Source organism: Pteropus medius, unplaced genomic scaffold (assembly GCF_902729225.1).
Source record: "Pteropus medius unplaced genomic scaffold, Ma_sr-lr_union100, whole genome shotgun sequence".
Taxonomy (NCBI): Eukaryota; Metazoa; Chordata; class Mammalia; order Chiroptera; family Pteropodidae; genus Pteropus; species Pteropus medius.
In genome coordinates, this window is record NW_024354503.1 from 541,309 (window position 1) to 563,465 (window position 22,157).

General features: G+C 50.1%; 2 protein-coding genes across 2 annotated transcripts in view; one reads left to right on the forward strand and one right to left on the reverse strand.

Moving 5' to 3' along the window:
- Window positions 1-1,126: 1,126 nt before the first annotated feature.
- Window positions 1,127-20,314, reverse strand: PLA2G2C (phospholipase A2 group IIC). The gene is made up of 6 exons (XM_039854425.1): window positions 20,240-20,314; window positions 13,262-13,376; window positions 11,221-11,365; window positions 9,446-9,463; window positions 9,325-9,410; window positions 1,127-1,296 (listed from the first exon to the last, which is right to left on the reverse strand). The coding sequence occupies exons 2-6, from the start codon at window positions 13,299-13,301 to the stop codon at window positions 1,127-1,129; spliced, it is 459 nt and encodes a 152-aa protein (XP_039710359.1). The 5' UTR covers window positions 13,302-13,376; window positions 20,240-20,314.
- The window catches only part of UBXN10 (UBX domain protein 10), a 6,239-nt gene continuing 4,300 nt past the window's right edge, over window positions 20,219-22,157 (forward strand). The window contains exon 1 of the mRNA XM_039854423.1: window positions 20,219-20,287. The gene's annotated coding sequence lies outside the window, so the exon portion shown is untranslated. The remainder of the gene's footprint in view (window positions 20,288-22,157) is intronic.

The window sequence follows — 22,157 nt, forward strand, 5'->3', positions numbered from 1 at the left end:
ATCTTTGCCGAGCACTCTCACATGACCGAGGTCTCAGCAGTGACAGCTGGGCTGACCGACGCTGATCCAGGTGGGTTCCCATCCTCCAGCAGGCTGGCCCAGGCTTTTTCTCATGTCAGAGGCAGGCGTCCTGAGAGAGAGTAGAATGCACTAGACCTCCTGAGGCCTAGGCTGGGGAACCCGTAGACTGTCCCGTCTACAACATCCTATTGACCAACGCGAGTCACAAGGCCGGTTCGGGGTTCACATTCAGTGGGTGGGGACAATAGACTCTACCTCTGGATGGGAAGAGCTGAGTGTCACATTGTGAGAGGTGTGGATACAGAGAGGTAAGGACAATTGTGGCTGATTTTGCAATCTTCCATGCCAGTCGGGCCTTATAAAGATCTAAAGCTCGAGTCCACCCAGACTAGGCCGCTTTAGTGTTTATTAGAATTTATGTCCGATGTAACCAGGAACTTCTAAACTGGAATGGAAATTTTGGATGCGTCTGATTTCCTTTCCCGTGTCCTTTCTCCATGGCCTTGATATCCAGTGGTGGGTGCTGACATTCTCATTCTCTGTGTCCTGAGAGGTGAAAATGGCATCAATTTTCTCCCACCTGAGGGTTTTCGAAAGGCAGAAATCGAGCCAATGAAAAACATCAAATGCATCACTCGGGGCCTTGGCATGTGTGCCAAGATCCTGTTCTCCAGATGTCTGCTTTGCTCCCAGCCAGATCTGGATTGTGGGCCCGGTTCCCAAGCACACCCTATACCCTGCTTTTGGGGGAGTGTCGAGGGAGAGTCTCGGGTAGACCCTAGGGCCCCTTCCCTCCTGGATACTTGCTAGGATGGGGGTTAAGGACGTCACTCTGTGCTGTCACCTTGTTTTATTGCTTCCCAGCACTTACTACAACGAGAATGTATCATTTATTTATGTGTATCGTTATGGTCTGTCTCTCTTCATAGGATGCCAGGATTTCGTCTTTTCTGGACTGACCTCCAGCCCTCTGATGCCGAATGACAAAGGAGTACTCTAGGCCACATGCTGGAGGGTGAGCTGTGAGGATCAGAGCCTGCCAGGCTGAGGGGAGAAGGCTTTCCGGAAGAGATGCTAGAGTTTACCAACTTGGACCGTGGGCTCCCTAGCACTGGAGTTTACGTTTGCCGCACCGGGGCCGGGTGGAGAAGAACTGCTTGAAGTTTTTCTCGTAGGTGGGCAGACTCTCTTTGAAACAGTATGCAGATTGCTTGTCACATTCGCAGGCCCTCAGTCCACAGAGGCATCCAACGCCGAGACCAATGGTACATTCACCTGCAGAGAGATCGACGGTCACTGGGGGCTCCCAGCTCTCCCCCAGGGGTTGGTTCTAGGGTTGGGAAGAACAAGGAGCTTGCTACAAGGGGTCAGGGGTTAAAAACAGAAAGGAAAGAACCTGGGAGTCCTTTTCCTTAGTCCCCAAGCCCTGATCACCCCTGGACATGCCACAAGTACTGCAGTAAAGAGAGGCTGAAAGGGAACCTGCACATGGAGGGGTTGAGTCAGGGCACCTGGGCGGCACACAGGCCCTGCGTGTCCTCAGAACCCGTCTCGTATTTCCACTATCTTGACATTTCACTTGTACGTCTCAGGCATCAACAACTTAAGGCGCCCAAAATGGAATGCTTGAGGCAAGTGCTCCCTCCACCCACCGAGTCTGTCCTTCATCCACACTCTTGGCTCTGCAAATGGCACCACCTCCTACTCGAGCAGAAAACTAGCTGACATCTCAGTCTCTCCTCCTCTGACTTTTCATGTCCAACTCCCCGCCCCCCCCACCGCAAGTTCCACTGATTTCTCTACGTTTAAAATATTTCATGCTCTGTCCTCTTCTCTCCAGCTTCGCGGCCACCACCCCATTCCCTTGTCATCACCAGCTCTTCCTCCTTAATGGAAGGAACTCGACGGAGACGTTCCTCAAATGTTAGCTGGAATTAGGTTTGCTCTCCTGCTTGAAGCCCTGCTGTGTTTTTCCTACTCGTTGGGGAAGACATCCCAAATCCTAGCTGCAGACTCCAAGTGGCTTGCCATGATCTGGCCCTTGCCAACCTCTCCATCCTCGTTGTCCCTCACTCTGCCACTGTCACTCTGCTCCAAGCATGCTGGTTTCTTTCTGCCACATGTCTTGCTCTGTCTTGTCCCAGGGCCTTTGCACTTGCTATTCCCTGTCTAAAACACTTCTCTCCCGGATCTTCAAGTGGCTGGATCCATCCCACCCTTCGCGTCTTGGTCAAATTTCCCCTCGTCAGAGAGGCTCGCCCTGCCCACCAGACCTGAAACTCTCTCCAGCCACACTACCTCTCGTCCCTGCTTATTTCATTCACTGCACCTTTCATTACTGAAACTTCTCTTATTCGTTCACTTGCTTGTATCTGTCTCTCTTCAAGAGAGAGGGTAAGCTCCTTGAGGCTGGGACTTTTCCTGTCTTGTCCATCACAGTATCCCCAGCATGCAGAACAACTTTAGGTGCATAGTAGGTGCTCAGCAGTCATTGAATAAATGAATGAAACCTCATGGGCCTTCGAGATCCAGTGTGTGCCCTTTGGCCAAGTCACGACCAGATGGGAATCTTTTATCTAGTAGTCAGAGCTCTGTGTGTGTGTGTGTGTGTGTGTGTGTGTGTGTGCGTGTGAATGCAGGCACAGCTTCCTCTTCCTAGATAACCCCAAAGGGAGTTATCTAGGAAGAAAGGGAGGCAGCCAGACTCCTGGTTTGATGAGCTTGGGCCAGTTAGCTTCAGTATTCTCATTTATAAAAAGGTCATTTAAAATAATAGTGTCAGAAACAAGTAACAGTCTACTTCATGGGGTCATTGTGAGGACTGTCATTGTTGTCGTTGACAGATGGAGTGGTGCATGTGCCTGGCACATAGAGAGTGCTCTAGAAACGCCTGTTATTATTACGAGGATGTTCCCTTAGCTTCGCATGTGGGAAAAAAAAGTCCTCTGAAGTTGGACCCAGTGCTGGCTACAGTCTGTTTGTTTGCCTTTCTCCGTCTCTGAGATCCATAATTCCTGCAGGAAGCTGTCCTCCCACATCTCTCTAGAGACTTGCTTTCTCAAGACATGTTGACACCCACTCTGTGGCTTAGTCGCACCTCTCCGTGGACCCTCATGAAATGTGCCAGAGTTGCTCGTGCCTCTGGTTCATGGTTCCTGCTCCCTGGATCACCTTTACGCTCACATTCCCTGTTCTCCATCTACGAAAATCCTTCAAGATCCATCAAGCCCCAGCACCCCCGGAGACTCCCTTGAGAGTCCCCATCCACATCCACGTCCAGGTCTGTCACTTTAGCTGTCCTCAGCACGCCCCTTGCTTCCCTCCCCGGGCTGCCACCCAGTTCTGCAGGGGTCCGCCTGGGCTACAGCTGGTCCCCTCAGGGGACGAGGGCTACTTGGGTGCAGGGCTCTGGCCCATTCAACCTTGCTCTTCTCCCAGAAGGGCCTGGCCCCATGTGATGTCACTCACCCAGGCGCCCGTCTCCCTGGAAACCTGAGGTGAGACCCCTCCCACCCTGCCTCGGCCCCCTCCTTTTTCTCGTCCTTCTCGGTTTCCGTCGACCTCTTGGTCTGCTGTTCCTCTCTTTTCCATCTCTCCTTTCTTCCATCTCGATTCTCCAAACCTCCTCTTCCTTTCTCTCCTATCTCTCTCCCTTCCTGTTTTATCCTCCAATCCTTTCCAACGCACGGAGTGTAATCCTCTCCCGACAATCAGTTCTACTTCTAAAGGCTTGCTCAGTCCCCTGGCCTCTGGAGCCGAACCTGGTCTTCCGATTTGCTCGCGGGGAAGGTGAGGCACGAAGAATGTAACTGACAGCTTCAGGCTATTCTTTCTCATTCTGTTGAATAGAGTTCCACAAAGGAGACACAACAAGAAGGCCTACGTCCCTGCCTGTGGCTAACCCGGGTGGCCTGCCACGCCTCGAACTGTGGCGCCCCTGGCCTCTGTCCTGGTCTCTAAGTTCTCTCCCTGGGTGCTCTCGTTCAGTCTCAGGGCTTTGAGTACCCCTCGAGCACTGATGACTCTCCAGTTCTCATTCCAGCCCCCGCGTCTCCCCTGAGCTCTAGACTCCAATATGCTTGTGTCCGCTTGACTTCCCCCTTGGCTGTCTGACATGCATCTCGAACTCAATCTGGCTCGTGCCAAGCTCTTGCTGTGTCTCCATAGTCTGTTCTTCCCCATCTGCACAAGCCCAGTAGACGACACCATCTTCTATGGCTGTCCAGGCCAAGTATCTCAGGTTCAGCTTCTTTCCTTCACATCCCGCGTCTAATCCATCAGCGAGCAGATCCTGCCGATTCGCCTCCAAACGCTCCCGGCATCTGACGCGTCTCTCTATCTCTACTGCATCGCCCTGATGTCAGCTACTGTGACTTCTCCCCAGTCCTACTGAAACAGCCCACTAATGGCTCTCCTTCTTTCCTCCCTTGCTCCCCAACTGCTCTGCACGGTGGCCAGACTGATCTTTCTAAAGCAAAATTAGCACATATTACTCTCTGCTCCAAAGGCAATTAAAGTGGAAAGCCAGCTCCTTATCCCGTCCCCCCAGCTCCGAGGGTCCGGCCCTGTCTGAGGCCCAACCTCGTCTCCCCTCCTTCCCGTCTCCTCTGCTCCTACCACACTGGCCAAATGCCACCTCCTTAGAGAGGTCTCGCTTGGCCACCTAGAGCAGCCATCCTTCTCTCCCCCTTGCCATTGTCACTGTTTAGTTTGTCATCTTGTTTTAGATGCTTCATAGCACTTGTCACTACCTGAATGTATCTTTACTTCTGAACGTTTTATGGTCTGTCTCCCTCCCTGAACGCGGGGAGTTTGTCTATTCATTGCAGATCTTCAGCCCCGAGCGCGCAGTAAACACGTCCTCACTACCCGCTGCTGCCTCACTGGCTGGACTTATGTGACCTCCGGGGCAGTGAAAGGAGCCCATCCCTGGAAATGGGAAGCCAGGGCCTTGGTCCAGACTTGCTGCCTGTCTGCTTTCGGGTCTCAGGCAAGGTGCTTCTCTCTAAGCCTATGTCTTCAGCTCTCAAACGGGGATAAGAGATATTTGCATTGACTATTTCATGAGTATTTTTCATTCATTCACTCATCAAACAAACAGGTATTGAGTTCCTAACATGTGTCTGGCCTTTGGCTAGGATCTGGGGACATAGGTCTGAGCAAGGGAACCCCACATTGCATAGTTCCAGGGGCATCCTGTTCTGTGGGATCTGTGAGAATGAGCACCGCCCCCCGCCCCCAAGACAGGCTTGTTCCCTATTCTCCTGGAACTCACATTCTAGTTGGGGAGAAAGTTGATGCAAAAGTAAACAAGGTAATTAATTTCAGGTCTAGACAAATGCTAGGAGAGAAAAATGGTGATGTATCAGTGAGTAGAGGTGTGTGAGGAATAAATTCAGTAGTAAAGGAGGAAGATGTTTGCTAACTGCAAATTCCAATGGCTACCATGTTCACCTTCCCCCTTTGGCAGAGGGAGAAGCCAGAGGCTCTGAGATGGAGGAGACAGTGGTACTGTTGGCTGGAACCTGGTCTCTGCCTCCACCACCAGGCTCCTCCCTGCACAACATAAGCATGCTTGTGTGGGTGGAGGGGGCTGTCACCACTGGCCGATCTTAAAGTCCCTTGCAAATGCCAAGTACTTATGTAAGCCCACTCAAAGGAGGGATAACAACCTCCTGGGTTGCCCGAGGGCTGCCTTCCCTACCCAGCAAATTGGCCCCAGGGCTGGGGTTACAGGCCTTTCTCTGCTCTGATGTCCAGTGACATTTAGAGACATGGACAGGCCAAGTTGTTTCTCTCCTTTCCCTCCACTGCTCACCGACCGCATCCCAGAGCAGCCACTGGTTGCCAAGCAACCCGGGACCAGGGTTGGGTGCAGGATTTCAGAACTGGAGGCTGGGGAGGCGATTAACCCTTGCAAGGCAGCTCTTTGCACTGCAGCGTAACTGGGGGTGGGGGACAGCTTTTATTCTGTAAGGCCTTTGTGACATTAGCTGGAGGGGATGGAAGTGCAGAGGAGATGCTTCAAAGAAGTCTCTCAGTAGTAGTAAAGAAAATCCCAGGGCTTTTTCACAAGGTAAAGGGGAAAAGAAAACTTAGATGAAAAAAGCAGTCTCGACTTCTAAAAGGAAGCGCATTACCTAAGCACCTGCTATGGGCCAGAGCCTTTCTTTAGGTGGGTTACTTTAGTTGACCCTCACAGAGATCTTATGAAGTGACTATTATTATCTCCATTTTATAGATGGGGAACCTGAGGCCCAGGTAGTTGTGCAATTATCTAGCTTGAAGGGAGTGAAGCTGGGATTTGGACCCAGCTCTTCCCGACTGCACAGCATTGTTCTCTCTGGGCCTCTTAGCGGGCTACATATTGCTAAAACAGAAAGATCTGGGGCATCACAGAGGAGCAGACTCCCTTTGCCGTTCTTGCCCTCTGGGCCAAGGCTGAGCAACCTGACAAACATGCTGCAGAAGTAAGACTCGCATTTGTGTGAGCCCCTCAATTTCCATCACATTCCAGCAACTTCCCTTCCACTGGGGAGGGCGGTGTGAGGCAGGAGCACTGGCTCTGGAGTCGGACGACCTGGGTCCAAATCCCAGCTCTTTTTTCTCTGGCTGTGACCTTGGCCATCTCATTTAACCTCTCTGAGCCTCAGGATCCTGCTTGATAATGAGGAGAATAACGCTGACTTTAAAAGTTTATCATGGGGGTTCCAGGTGCCGTCACAGATGCTTGTAACCTGCAGTTATTGTTACTGCACCTGCTTTACAGATGAAGAGACTTTGGCCCAGGAACTTCAGGCCAGGCAGTGTGTTCCAGAGCACTGGGAAGACTTAAGACTCCGGCGTTCTACTCTTGCTTGTTACTTGACTCAATTCTTTCTCCTCTCTGGGCCTCATTCTCCCCATCGCTACAATGAAGGGCTGGTCTCGATGGTTTCTAAGGGCGCTTTTGGTTCTGGAGAAGGCCAAGAGAGCAAGGCCTGGAGCTGCCTTGCTCAGTGTCCTTGGTTAAGTGTTGGCCCTGGGTGGGCACCCTCGATGGCATTCTGCAGTGTCCTCTTTTGTGGGCGCTCAGATTATTACTGGGCAAGTACACGGTGAGCCTGTGTCTGCCTCGAGGCCTCAGTACATATCAGCAGCAGACCCAGGATTAGAATCCAGATCACCCCGCTCCCAACCCTGCTCCTGGGAGGCGAAGGTGAAGACAACAGGGGTCAGCCTGGTGCTTACTGGCTGAGTCAGCCAAGGAGAGGGATGCTAATGTCCTGGTGGTGATGGAGAAGTGTCCCCATGCTAATGCTCTGAGCAGGTCTCTGGACTCTGGGAGCCCTGGTCAAGTTCCAGGAGCAGCTGAGCACCACTGCTCGGCGAGGGGCAGCATCGGTGGAAAGAGCAGCCCAGGCCATGAATTTTCTAGTCCAGCCGCCAGCCCCTGCCTGCAACCACCTAGCCTGTGCCAAGTGGAGGACGTTTCCGCATGCCACCTCCTGGGACTCCAGCCTCTGCCCCAGGTCACTCACTCTCCTCCATCTCCTCCATCTCCTGGGGTCCTTGGCTGTGGCTCTGATCCCCGCATGGGAGGTGAGGAGGGTTGATTAAGGAGCAGAGTGCCCAGGCGAAGCCGGCCCACAGGAGCCGAGGGCAGAGAGAGACTCAGTATGGGCCTGAGACTACAGCGCGGGAAGGTCCTTTGCACCTACTGAAGTTCCAGTTCCCTCCTGAGAGCACCTTTCCACTTGTTCCTTGGTCCCTGTGCTTTATGGGGATATCCGAGGAGAGAGCTCCTTGAGTGTATTTTTCTCTAAAAGTGATGCCTTTTCCACCACGTTACAGTCATCCTCGACATGACAGATGCTAAAGGTCAAGATGAAAGGTGAGAAGAAAGCAGGACCGTGACCAGGTCGAGAAAGAGGCAGGGGGCGCGTTTGTTGCATGTCCCCTCTGTCACCACCCCACAGCCAGGTCTGCACCGACCCCCTCTCGCCCTCCTGGGTGTGGGGCTTAGAGGGATGGGAGGAGGTGGTCAAAACTGGGCCTCAGATCTCCAGGGAGCATCATATGCCACAGTAAACAATACTTTGGGGGTGGCCTCCTCTGGACCCCGCTCCTCTGTCCCCAGACTAGGCCCCGATCCCTTCCCATCTCCTGGATGTGGCCATGGGACCTCATGGAAGAGACAATTTGCTTTAAGCCAGAGCGTGGTTATGGCCGGGCAGCCACAATACAAGGAGAAAAGGGGGTTCCCTCACCATTGACAGTATGCCTGGGGACAGGGCGCCACGGAGGCTGAGAAGCAGACCTAGCTAAAGCTGCCTCTCCCATGGCAGAGGTCTGAGGCGTTTCAGGTCTCTCCACTGGGACCAGTGAGACCGCATAGTCCTAAGTCTTGGTTCACCTTGGTGTGTCCTCAGCCCGACCACTGGGTCAGGAGCCCCAGGGAGCCCTGGGAGCTAAGCGCTGAGCCTCCCTCCGAAGGGGAAGGTGAGGGCGAGGGAGGCAGTGGGTCCCTGACCGGGAGAGGAGATGTGAACTCCAAGACACACGCGCGGCTGTGAACGAACAAACACAGGCGGGGAAGAAAGGGGTTTCTGCAGCTCCCCAAGCCAGGCAGGAGGCGAGCTGCACACGCTCGGGGGCATCTGAACCACTGGCTCCACTGGCATGGGTGGCATCCACAAGGAGCCTGTGGGCAAGTGCCTTCAGAGGTGCTGCTCTTTACACCCAACTTGCCCTACACATGCCCACAGCCCAGCAGCCCCGGACATCCCCCAGGGTGTCGGGAGCCACTCCCCTCCTATTGAACACTCAGTACTTGCCCACTCTTGTCCTTTGCCCTCTTCTGTGAATAGCCTCGATGACATGTGAGTCCCCTCCTATTTACCTTTGCGTCCCCTGAGGCACCCATCACAGTGCTTGGCATGCAATCGCCCTTAACAAATATTTGTTCAACCGAAAGACAGCTGAGTTGCTTTGTAAACACGTGACAGACATAAGGAAGAATGTTCCCAACAGCAACGGTTGCCAAGCGAAGCTGCAAAGTTCAACTAAGTTCAAGTCAACGACTTTTTATTGAGCACGTACTATGTACACCGGCTCCATGTGCCCAGAGTGTGCTGGGTACAGCTGCGGGCAGGAGCGACCGGGGAGAAACAAAGCCAGGACTCTGCTTCTCAGAACTGCCACCTTCCATCTCAAAGCACTTGGGAAAATCTCATTTCCTCAATGTTCTCTGGGCCCACGAGGAAGCAGACTTTAAGGGAAGGCCCAGGTTCAAAGACGTTTCCCCAGAGGCAGGCTACTCACAGGCCACGGTGCCGTTGACGCTGTGGAACTGGTAGCTGTTCAACACGGGCTGACAGCCGAGCTGCTTCAGCTTCTCATAGCAGCAGTCATGAGCCAGGCAGCACCTGGGGGCCAGACAAGAGGAGATGAGGGGCTGTGCCTGGAGGTGGGCCCTGGGGAGTCAGCTGGAAAGGATCATCTGCCTCCTCCTCTGGGCAAGAAGGGCCTGAAGGTGGGGATATAAATTCTTGATGATATTGAAGATAACATAAATAACCACTCGCATTTAGTGAGCCCTGTCTAGGACCCCATCTCATCAGCTCTCATGGTAACCCTATGAAGTGCAGTCGCCGTCACCAGGTCACAGGGGAGGAAATGAGATTCGGAGCGGCGAAGTTCCCAAAAGCAGACAGCTAGAAGATGACAGACCCAGGACTTACTCAGCTTTAGGTCTGTGTACTCATTCATTGACTTAATGGCTTTTTACTGAGCACCTACTAGGTGCCAAGCACTGTGATAGTCTCTGAAGAGACAATTGTCAGCAAAAACAGACATAATCCTTTAGTTCTTGCTCTCATGGTGCTCAGTTGGCTGGGGGCAGGAAGGGAGAATATTTCAGGGGAGGAAACAGCTGAGGAACAGTCTCTGCTCACTTCTCAGCCAGTAGGAGAGAGGCAGGAACGCACAAACCTGGGACCGAATTCTAAGACAGAAAAGAGAAAACGCTTCTGGCCGATGCCCTGAGCCAGACGCTTCAGTCTTCCCCTCTCCCCACCCCAGTGTGCAAGCAGGGTCTCTGCTGTCTGTCATGTTTCATGAATAGTGTTCGATTTCTCATCCGCCTTTGAACTTGGACAGGGGAGGCACAGAGCATCTCAGTGCCCAAAAGCAGGCACATTTTTGTTCAAATCATGACGGTGCCACCTAGTTGCTCGTGTCTTTGGGCTTTGCCACGGGTTTCGTGGGTCCTCACTGTTGTCACCTGTACAACACTAGCACAGGACGTCTTGGCCACTTGCCACGAGGATTAAATTAGGTCCCAGATGCAGATCACTAATCCCATTGCTCTGCGCTCAGTGAGCATTTCATCAGTGTCTGTTTCCCTCTAGGACTCTGGGTCCTTCCAGCTGGAACGTTCCATGTCTCATGAGCCCAACCCAGAGCAATCGAGCTCCAGGGGTGATACTTCAGACCCCACCAAGGGGACATATTTATCCAGGTTAGGTCGAAAGTGGCAAGGAACGTTTTGTTTATTTCTTCCAATGAAATGGCACACACACTGTGCTGCCTCCTCCCTCTCATACGCTGGCCAGATTACACCGACCTCCACTTTGCCTGAGAACTCACACTCCCCACCCCCATCCTCGGAGCAGGCCTGGCAGCCAGGTTTGTGCCATGTGACCTCATCCAGATGGACAAGTTTTCCAAACTGGGCCACTAAGATGCTCTCTCCCGGCATATGGAGTTAGGCCTGGGAGACTGCAGGCTGATCTTGCTGCACCTATAATCCCAAAACACCGGGCAACTGAGAGAAGGCCACGTTTGCTATGAGGACTGAGCGTTGAAAATGTTTCTAGAGCTCTGAGCAGGACTGGCTACGTGATTTGCAAGGCCCGGTGCAAAATGAAAACAGAAGAATTTCAAGATGGTGACAGCAGAGCGCGTACTGGGCCTTAGAGATGCACGAGCCACATGTTCAGGAGTCCAGTCCTGGCCTTGGGTTCCTCGAAACCTCCCTCCAATTCCCATACAGGTTTTTTTGTTTGTTTTGTTTTGTTTTAATGTTCAACCGATTTGGGTTCAATTGATTTGGTTTCTATTACTTTGCAATGCACGGGTCCCAATACCCTCTCTCTCTTCAAGCATGAATCTCAAGGCAAATAAAATGACAGGCGACCTCAGCGCCTCTGCACTCACCTGTCAGTATCATCCACAGGAGTCCCTTTGCCCCCCAGCCCGCAGTAGCAGCCATATCCGTAATATGAGAAGAAGGCGCTCCGCCCTGTGATGTGTTTGACCATCCTTTGAAACTGCCAGAAGCTGCTGTGAGTGGGGGCCATCACTACCAAGGAGAAAATAAGGGAGGAGACAAAAATGCAATGGGCACAATGCCACCTTGGCACTCTCTAACTAGAGCGCTTTGCATCCGTCCCATCAGGAGACCCTTGAGTGTGGGGCGTCTGTACGCTGGGATCATGGGCCCCTTTAACGGGGAAGAAGGTAAGATCAGATCTACCGCATCACGCAGTTAGTTTCTTGCTGGCCCGGGATGAGAACTCAGTTTCCCTGCTATTCAGAACAGTGCCATCCACTACAGCCTTCCCCCCAAATTAAAAACAGACAAACAAACAAACTGCCATCCTAGGCAGAAACGCCCTCAGGTCTGATATTAAACACTAATGGGAAAAGTTCAAAGACAGAAATGCCAGTCCCTACAAATATCATAGGGCATTCACAATTTCACAAAAGAAACAAAATACTTAAGAGGCAGAAAACATGCTCCCAATCTGTTTTTTTAATGGCAAATATACATGGACTCAGTAATTTTTACTCCTAAAAAAAAACTGTGGGTGGGGAGGGGCGCAGAGAATATATATGTATAGGGATGTTCACTGCAGCATTATTTGTGATCCCAAAAAACTGGAAACTACGCATATATATCCACTGACAGGGAAATGATAACTAAATGATGTCTTGAAAACTTCTTACTTTTAATAGCAACCTATCCAGGCAGTGGGATTGAGGAAGTAGGTGGAGAGAAACACAGGCAACATTTGTTTTATATACTTTTATGCTATCTGATTTTTTTTTTTTTTTTTTACAATGAAGATGTATTTCTTTTCTATTAAAATGTTTTAAATGTATGTGTAAAGGCCTGGAGGATGTATTCTTAAGTCTTAAAAGTGGTTACATCCTGGGTATAGGAAAAAGATTGGGGCCAGGGAGAATGAGAAGGGGCTTTATCTTGTTATTTTATGCTCGTTTTCTTTTTTAATTACAAGCATATGTTAATTTTGCAATAAAAATTTTTAAAAAAACCATAAACTTGAAGAAGAAAAATGGAGACAGAGAGTTTTGGGAAATTTTCCCAGGAACCTTCCCATCTCATACTGTGGTTTTAGATGTCTTGTCACAAAGCACCAAAGAGGGGACAAAGGCTGGGTGTGGTCACTGCTGCCCAAGTAGCCCCTGGGGAGAAGGTGGGACCACACTTGGGTGTTGGTCTTCGGGGTACATCACGGGGGCAGAAATGGTCCTTCCTGCTTCCCACACCACGATCTTGAAAACTGTAAATTCTACCACAGACAACATGGGAACCACATTTTTGACATTTTGACTTAGGGACCCAAAAGTTAGTGCTCCACAGCTGAAACAGGTTAAAAAATGAATTTGGACAAATATCTATGCAACTAATCAAACCAAAGAGTCAAAGAGTTTTCCGACATAACTGACACTGTTTCCTAGTACATTCTTTTTCACTTTGCAGAGGTATGCAATCCGATCTCCTGGTAGCCACGCCTTACAATTACCAATTATTCACCAATAAGTCACCTTTTTGACTGGAAATAAAATTGTTCCTAAGTTAGCTAGATATATGTCTGTGTTTTTGTTCTGGACTCCAAGTGACTTTAAATAAAAGCAGTTGGCATCCACATGAAAGACTCCTGAAGGGGATGTACGTGCTAAAAATGAGTCAAATGTCCACTTTCTTAGCAAATGGTTTCAACCTTTGGTTTCCCTAGAAATTTTGTGAGATCCCAACACTGGGAACAGACCATTTTGCAGAAGAAACAGAAGCAGGAGGTCTTTGGTGGGATCCCGTTCCACTCTTGATTCGCTTTTGAGTGACATCCGACTTCCCCTCTCTCTATGCCCCTCAGGTGGGTCCACCCCAAAGACACAGACACACAGACAGGAGGACAGCACCTTAGAGCTCCTCTAGCTGCTCACTACTCACAGCAGGAGGCGAAGACCGCGAGAACGCCAATGACCTTCATTCCCAAAGAGACCAGAGGGTCGTGGTGTCACGATCACAGTTTCCTCTGCTCTCAAAGGGTCTGCCAGTTGAACTCCTGTTCGGGGAGGAAATGACCAAAATGAGGAGAGTCCACGTGGGTGCAAAACCCCAGGCCTTCAAAAGCCCTCAGTGAAAGGCTCAGCGCAAAGCGGTCATTTTTCAGACCTAATTATCTCTGAATATGATACTCTTTCTGGTATTTAGACCTAAATATAAAGATAAAGAGGCTTCAGTTGTTTGAAAAGTGTACGTGTTTTTCTTTTTTTTTAAATTTCTTTTTTGAGGACACTATCCCTTCATCTTCTTCTTCTTTTGAGGAGTCAGGATTTCCTCTCTTCCCAAATTTTAAAGGTATAACTGTGGTTCGGAATGGAAATTCAGTGCAGGAAAATCAATCCCAATTTGCATGGTAGCTCCGCCCACCATGTTCTCCTTCCTGGAGGCCCAGGTATGTCATTCATAAACTTGGCCTTTCCATTTCCTCTCCTTAAAGTGAGACTAAAAATACCTATCAGTCATTTCTCACATTCATTAAGAAGTTACTAAATGCCTATTCACAGTGGCCATGACATGGAAGCAACCAAAGTGTCCTACGATAGATGATTGGCTAAAGAAGCTGTGGCACATACACACAATGGAATATTACTCAGCCTTAAGAAGAGATGAAATACTGCCATTTGTGACAACATGGGTGGACCTCAAGATGATCATGCTAAGTGAAATAAGCCAGACAGAAAAAGTTGAAAATCACATGATATCACTTATATAAACCTAAAAGCAACAAATGAACAGGACAAACAAACAGAGACTCATAGACATGGACTATAGACTAGTGGTTACTAGTGGGGTGGCGGTGGGGGGGAGGTACACGGTGTAAAGGGGGTCAAATATAAAGTTTGCCGGGAGGGCGAAGTTGGTAAAGGGGATCAAATATGTAGTAGCTGAAGGAAACTGGACTTTGGGTGGTAAACACACAATAGAATATACAGATGTCAAATAATGATATACACCTGAAAATTATATAATTGTGTTAACCAATGTTATCCCAATAAACTTAATTTTAAAAAAAGAAAGAAAGAAAGTACTAAATGCCGGGAGCTGCGTTCTCTAAAGGTTTCATGATTTAATCCTCAGAAAAACCTGAGAGGCTCTATTATCATTTTAGAGATGGAGAAACTGAGGTCCAGAGAATTTGAACAACTTTCTTGTTCTCACATAGCTCCCTACTGCACAGGCTTGTGGGGACCCACTGAAATAATGGATGTAAAAGGGCTTTGTCCTCTAAAACGCTGTAACAGGTAAACACGCCCTTCCTGTTCCCATTAGCGAGGGTAATGGCACACTTCCCACAGGACGACGGAGGAGGATGTGGGCTCAGTGTCCCACAGTCATCATGGTGAGCAGTCAACAACACTCTTTAAATTACAAGTGGTCTTTATATGCCCATAAAAACTCAGGCTAAATCTGATAATGTCAGGACCTGGAGTATGAACAATAGCTCAGTTGAGCCTAGAAGATTTGGCAGGTAAGGGCTTTGGCTAGAGTTACACTCCGTGGCAAAGTTTCCCAGGAAAACTTCTAAATGGGGGTCCTGATACAGACGGCTGGGAGAATCAGTCAGGCGCCTTTGCTATTTTTGCCCTCTTTGGCAAAATTCTGGTGGATGCTGCGAGGCTGGGCCCTGACCAGGCCTGGTCTCAGCCAGCCTTCATTTCAAATGCTGCACAGTTGTTTCTAAATTAGGTTCCATCTCTACAGGCTGGCTTCCTTTCTCGCTTTGAGTCTGAAAAAAATAATTGTGTGATGGTTTAGTCCACGAGGAAGAGACTCATATCTTTCTAATGAGCTGGTGACGGCACTTGGGAGAGACAAAGGGGCCTGGTTGCGTTACCGGTAATGAAATGGCACGGATTCTTAAGAAGCATCAACTATGTGCAATTCTAGTGAGACAAGATTCTGGCCCAAAGAAGGCTTCTGAGCCGGCTGGAGTGGCCACATGAGCAAATACAGAGCAAATATAGACCGAAAGCCCCAAACGGGCAGAAACTCTACGTGGGGGACTCCATTGTTTCTGGAATGCATAGCACAATCTTCGGCAGGTCCCCTCTTCAGAGTTTGGAACCTGCTCCTGATCCTCTCACTCACTGAGAAATGCCTCTGCTGCAGAGAACTGTCTGGTCTAAGGTTATGGCCCCTCCTGGTGATGGGGGTAGGAGTAGCCCCTAGCCAATGACTAGCTGAGGTGATGATTTAAAGGGCCATCTCTTGTCTCCTTCAGGACAGTTCTGAAAAGCCATCTCAGCCCCAGAACTCCCTGGATGACCAGCTGAGGACTTAGAAACTCTCTATATGTCAACTTCTCCCTATATGGGTCAGCTTTTCCCTCTATGGTCAGTGTCTCCCTCTGAGGGTCAGCTTCTCCCTCTCCCCAATCTTGCCTTACTCACTTTCTGACAGATGTCTCCTGAAAGCCTTCCTGCATGCACCTCTCCATCTCAGAGTCTGTGTCCACGGAGGGGAACCTAAGCCCAGGTAGAGTGATGAGCATTGCTCTAAATGCCTTTGAGTTTAGAGGAAGAAGCAATGAACTCACTTCCAGTCATCTGTGAGTCACTGAGCTAAGAGCTGTACCTACCCAAAACACAGCTAAGAAAACAAAGCAAAAATGACCTGAGCATCCAAGCAGATGTCACGAGGCTATTATTTTGGACATAGTTCTAGCAAGGTATCCTTTTCTCAGACCCAGAGTTGAACAGGAATTAAGCTCGAATGGCTGCTCTTAGTAGGAAGGCAAAGAAGGGGGAGAAATAATTAAATCTAAGCCTGACCAAGCCTGTGAACCTGGGGCCATGGCGTGTAGTGGCAGATGGCGCTAGCTACATCCACGGTATTGTACCTGGAGCACAATTATTGACTTTGTGTTGCCAAGAAAAAGTTGCATTTTGCAAGAGACTGCACAGGTGAAGAGCAAATAACTCTGGATTCTTTCTCAGAGAAGAGGGTGGGAGCGGGGATCCGCCACTTCCTGACAGAGCCATTTACGCTACCTGAACCTTCATTTCTTCATCTGTAAGGTGGAGACAATGACCCTGCCCCCACTCACCCCCGGAATGCCGGCCAGATTCAACAAGCTCTTGAAGGTGAAAGCACTTGGTCAACGGTAGTCAAGGTCAATTGCTATGTTTGATATGTTCTGCTTAAGAAGACCAGGAAGTAGACAACATTTTTTTTTAACTTTTTCCAATAAAATGGGGGAAATAATTAAAGAACTGTAGTACTTCAAGGGGTAAGTTTTCATTATCCAAAACTTCTTCTGCAGGTCTCCTCGTTAAGCTGATTCATCAGGAGGCATGACTAACGGTGCCAGCCCGTTGGCTTCTCTACCTGAGCATCCACCACTTCACCTTCTGCTTTAAGATTATCCTTGATCTTAATCGACACATGTAATGAGATCGAGGACAGACAGAGTAAGACACTGGGTAGTGACTCCGAAATCTAGAAGTGGCTAGTTCAAAAAGAGACCAAATGCTCTTTGGGGACAAGTTGCTAAGAAACCAAAGCTCCTGTCTTTAGCCCAGCCCCTGGATGAGGTCATTTAGACTTCAAGCCAGATAGCTTTAGGGGCACCGATTGGCAGCTTGCTGGATCTCTCAGTAGACAACCCAGCTGTGGAACCAGCATCGTTATCATCATTAATTTAATTCTCATTTGCCGAACAGCTCATAACCTACTGAAGGAGATGTGCACTGTGAGATGAAAACAATATGAGAACGAGCATTGACCCTCACCAAGCATTCACCACGCGCCACACACTGCGCTAAGCCACTCTCTCATTTCACAGTCACAGCAATCCCAGGCTGATGTGGAAACTGAGGTCTAGAGAAGTCAAGTCGGTTACCTAAGGTCCCCAGCTAGCAAGTGGTGGAGGCAGGGTTCAAACTCAAGCCTTGACTCCAGAGGCTCTGCTTATAACTCCTACCACTGGTGCAATCGGCGGGCCCAGATAAAGCGCCATGCAGGAACGCTGGGTGGGAGTGGGGCTCTGGCGCGGAGTGGGCTTCAGAATCAGCGGGACTGGGGTTTTCAAACTGCTCTGTCGAGGGCCCTGAGGCTCTGTTGTTTTCTAATGCTGTCTCTGCGGAGGAGAGCCATGACATCAGAGGCTCTGATCTAGTGAGGGTGTACGGTGCCAAGTCAGTTGGGCAGGTTCCACTGGACCAAAAGGGACCCGAGAAAAGGTGTTCTGGAAAGACCTTCATGAAAGAGGTGACTTTGAAGATGGGCCTTGAAGAATCAGTAAATTTGGATTACCTTCAAGGAAGGGAGCAGGGTGGAGTAGGCATGAGCAAAGACCCTGGAGATGAAAAATCTGAGGGCCCATTCAAGAAACAAGTTGGCTGCAGCCCAGGGAGAAAGCTGGGGAGTAGGGGGAACTATGGCTGGTAAGGATGGTGAGTCTACCTGTGGGCTAGCATGGCAGTGACCTCTGGCCACATCACTGAGAACCCACTTTGCGTGTGTGCATTACAAGGTTTGTCCTTTGCAGACAGCAGAGTCAGCTCTCTCTTTAAAGGGCAGGTAGGCACAGCAATTGACTGGCCAACTGCCTTTCCTTCCCTCTGGTCTCCCATTCATTTCATGCTGTGCACTACATGACACCAGGGAGCAAAAGGCACATACCGATGAATATTAACTAGACCCTAGGGGCAAGCACCATTTCACCGCATGCCTGCATGGGGACACACACGCGCGCACGCATGCGCGCACACACACGCACAAAGGGGGTGAGAAACCAATTTGATTTTCCAAAAGATTGCATAATTCTTAGGTGATATTAAAATAGCTGATGAAGAATCCACTTTAATCTTTTTCGGGTGGGCGTTGAAGGGCTGAAGAGCATTGCTTAGTTATTTCTGACAGAATCATTTACAAGAATAAGCCATCAGCACAAAGTTGCAAACCCATCAGCTCCTAAAACTGCCACCTCCTGCACCTTCTTGGTGCCTCAGATGCCTCCCTGGATGTCCAGGGGGCCTGCTCAGCCCAGGCTCTCACCAGCAGCTCCCCAGAGCAAACACTTCCTTCATGAGATGGACAAAGACACCACTGCTGAAAAGATCACCACCTTTGCAGACCCCAAAAAACTTCCTATGGGTGCCAATCACTTGGCACATAATCGTGTCCAGCCTGTGCCTACTCTTTCACACTAGGCTCATACTGTATTGAAAATAATCTGATTTGTAACACTTTATGGGTATGTGAGGTATCTTCTTGAACAAACTGTGAACATCTTGAGGAGGCTTGAGTCACCGTTCATACTGTAACTTGTTCCATGATTCTGGGATAGACAAGATAGCAAATGTTTTGCTGCAAGGCTAGGTAATAAATCCTAATTTTTTCTAGTGATAATAAAGTTCTCGAATGTCCACTAACATTATCTTCTAATAACATAGTTGCTAAATTATCCATCTGCATATTCCAAGAGTCTAGAATAGTGCCTAGCAGACAATAGTCCAGGACCCCTTCTGACATTATCTTAATTCCACTGTGGAAGAAAGACTTTATCGATTAAATTGGGTTCTGAAGGATAAGTGAGCATTAGGTAAAGGAAGGGGAGGAGGGGTTGGGGGGTTAGAGAAGAATCTTCCAGGCAGAGGGAACAACAGGAGCAAAGGCCTGGAGTATGTGTGCCCGTGTGGCCCCGTGGCAGAGAACAAACGGGTCCCTTTGCATTAGGACAGGATACAGGAGGGATACAGGACGGATACAGGAAAGCAAGGAGACAAAAGCAGACAGGTTTGTAGGTCTGATGGCACAAAGCCGAGAACATTTCCACATGACGGCTTCTATTTTCTCTCTAAAGAGAGAAGTTTACCTTCTGAGTAGGAAGAGGGAGGGGAAGAGGTGGGAGGTTTCAGCAGAAAGGACAAGGTTTGAAATAGCCACTGAGCAGAAAGGACTGAGCTAGAGAAAATGGAAGGATTTCTGAGTAGGGTTTAGGGTCCAACCAAAGACCACACATTTCCATTACATCATCGTAATGTGGCTGGTCAAGATTTCTTCAGTACCTGGGTGTCAATGGACTGACTGGGGTTTCACCAAGTAGGAGCGATGGAGAGAGAGCAGGACAAAGGTATGGAGAGGACTCTTGCAAGAAAATGGCTCAGGTAATGGACCAGGGTCTCTGCAGGATCAGGAAGAAGCAGGTTGCTAGGCAGGGAGAAAGCAGACAGGCCACGGGCTGGAGTCTCAAGATGTTCAAAGACAAGTGTGGTAGAAGTGACTGGAGTTGCTGGAAGTGCAAGACGTTTTGGTCAGACGGGTCCAAGCAGGTGCAGATGCAGGTGATATCAAGGTTCCGGATGTGGCTGGAGAGTGGGGGGCAGATGTGGAAACGAGGAGGTCGAGGACCTGGTGTTGAAAGAGTTTCACTGAGGACAGATAAGACAGACAAGTGGTCTCCGACTCAAAGAAATGCCTAAAAGCAGCCACTCAGATTCCCAGAAATCAGTCAGTCCAGCAGCTTCATCTGAAAACCAGGTGCACTGAGAAGGTCACCACCTGACCCAAGATCACAAAGCTGGCTTAGGGTAGGCAGACTCCCTCCCGCCTCCTGCCCCGTCCCTCCCCATCCCCTGCCCCCATCGCCCCTCCCAGGATTCTTTTCCTCCCGGACATCCTCTCCCCTAGGCGATGGGGAACCAGGCAAGAGAGGTGAGGAAGAGAGAAGAAAAGGAGGCAGGTGAAGCCAGGCCAGGTGCCAGGTTGCATGCCCAGCCTCGCCCCGAGTCCAGGCCCCCCCCCCCACTCCTACCCCACCCCACCAGATTACAGGCCCATTCCGCTTCAGACCTGCCAGACTGGAAGCATGGCTCCCACTCCTGCAAGTGGTTGCTCCGGGAAACCAGGGCTGTTTACCAGTGGACTGAGCCGGGGCGACAGCGGCGGATGGAGCAGAGCAGCGAGGTGAGCACCGCTGGGCAGCCAGACCCCTGCAGGGGCCCTGCGGGCCTGCTCACCGCCACCCACAGCAGAAAGGGACCGGGAGAGGCCAGACCTGAGGCCTCGGGTAGTATTCCCCCGGGGCGGGTCTCCCCAGACCTGCACGGGGCAAACCCCAGGAGACAGGAGAGGGGCCTTGAGAGTAGTGGCTACTCCCCCGGGGCAGAGCCAGCCTGGCCAGAGCTCACCGTCGCTGGAATTGGACAACTCCCAGACTCTGCGGAAGCCGAGGGACCTAGGAAACTGCTGGGCCATGCCCTCCTGGCTGGGCAGTACAGATGGGACACAGACCTACAGGGACAAAAGGACATCCCGTCAGTCACATGGAGAGACCGGAACCAGATCTGAACCTCCCCCAGACCAGCGCTCTTTCACCCAAGTCGATTCTCACTTTCTAGACGCTCTTTCTTGCCCCTCCCCCAAATCCCTCCTTCTGCGCTTAAGCTTCATTCTAGAGCTGTCGGTAGTAGGAATAACTGAGCCATCCCCCTCCGCCTACCCAGTCCCCTTGGAATCATCCCCATTTCCTTCTCCAAACCTCTGATCACTTGGTCGCTTGTGGTCCAGTCTCTCCACTCCCCTGAAACGGGGCACTCTGCATAGGACAGTGTATTCTAATCATTAGTCCTGGTTAGAACTGGGAATGGTACCAACATTTTCTCATTCTCAGGCCACCTACCATCTCCTGTTGGTTCTTCTGAAAGCCTCAGGGGAGGGGTGGCGATTGGTAGGGGGTGATATTAACTGATAAAATGTTTTTAAAAGCCCAATTCGAATATATGCATCCTCGGTACATACCAGCAGATGGTACGGGGGTGGTTATATTTTATTGCGTTTATGTAGTTTTCGATTTGGGTTTGCGAGGGAAACGGTGGTCTGACCCTGTGGTGGGAGGCGGGCACCCTTGGAAAGTCAGAACATGGCTTTAGCTTCTATCAGATTTTCCTCTTTTCTGGTTGACTTGGTGATTAATCTGAAGGAATGAGCACCTGCCCTTTTGGCAACTCGGTGGAAACAGTTCTCCGTGTTTGTTTCCTGACTCCAGCAGGCCTCTGGGCTACGGCTTTTATGTTTAAGTAAACAGGCCACTTGCCCATTCGGCTGGCAGCTTGATGCATGCCTACGCCTAGATCTTGTCAAATCACTTTGCGGTTGAGAGTCTGCCAGGCCTAGAGGTGCTGGAATGAGCTGAGCTGAGATAATGAAGGGTGCTGCAGAAGGCTTCCTGGACTGAGGGGGGCGGGCAGAGTTCAGGACTCAAGGTGTGCATATAAAGGCACAAAGTTGGCCCAGGTCCCCAAACACCTGTTTTTCCCACATCCCCTCCCCATGTGCTAGATACCGGGGAGAGTTGGTATTCCTGCCATGTGCCAGATGGTCCCAGCATTCGGGAGGAGGCGGTGGGTTATGAAAGCAGGTTCGATGGAATGGTTTTACCTGAAGGAGGTGTTAGTCTCTAAATAACCATGAGTGGGCTTATAGGAATTAGTCATAATTGAGGTTTTTCTCTGAGATAGCTCACAGTCATGTTATCTTATGACCAGGATGTCTTGACTATGACACCCCCTGAACATGGATAATTATATAGTACCAAAAGGTATAGAAAGTGCATGCACATACTCAAGTTTTACTGTTAAAAATAATCCAGCAGGGAGCCTGGGCGACTTTTCTCCTCCAAGTTGTTAAGGAAGAGGTTTCTAAGTTACCAAACTTGCTGACAGTTAAACCTTCCCGAGGCATGTGTGGGAGTTGGAAGCCAAGTCTGTGATAATTCTGTAGAAGCTGTGGCAAATTAATAGCCATGCTGCAGGGAGAGTGGGGGGTGGGCAAGGAG

Excerpts from the sequence above, each read along its gene's own strand:
- PLA2G2C (XM_039854425.1), bottom strand. The coding sequence starts at position 13,301 with ATGAAGGTCATTGGCGTTCTCGCGGTCTTCGCCTCCTGCT. Across the intron at positions 11,366-13,261 it reads CGCGGTCTTCGCCTCCTGCT|TGATGGCCCCCACTCACAGC; the intron begins GTGAGTAGTGAG and ends TCTCCTTGGTAG. Across the intron at positions 1,297-9,324 it reads CGTCAACGGCACCGTGGCCT|GTGAATGTACCATTGGTCTC; the intron begins GTGAGTAGCCTG and ends ATCTCTCTGCAG.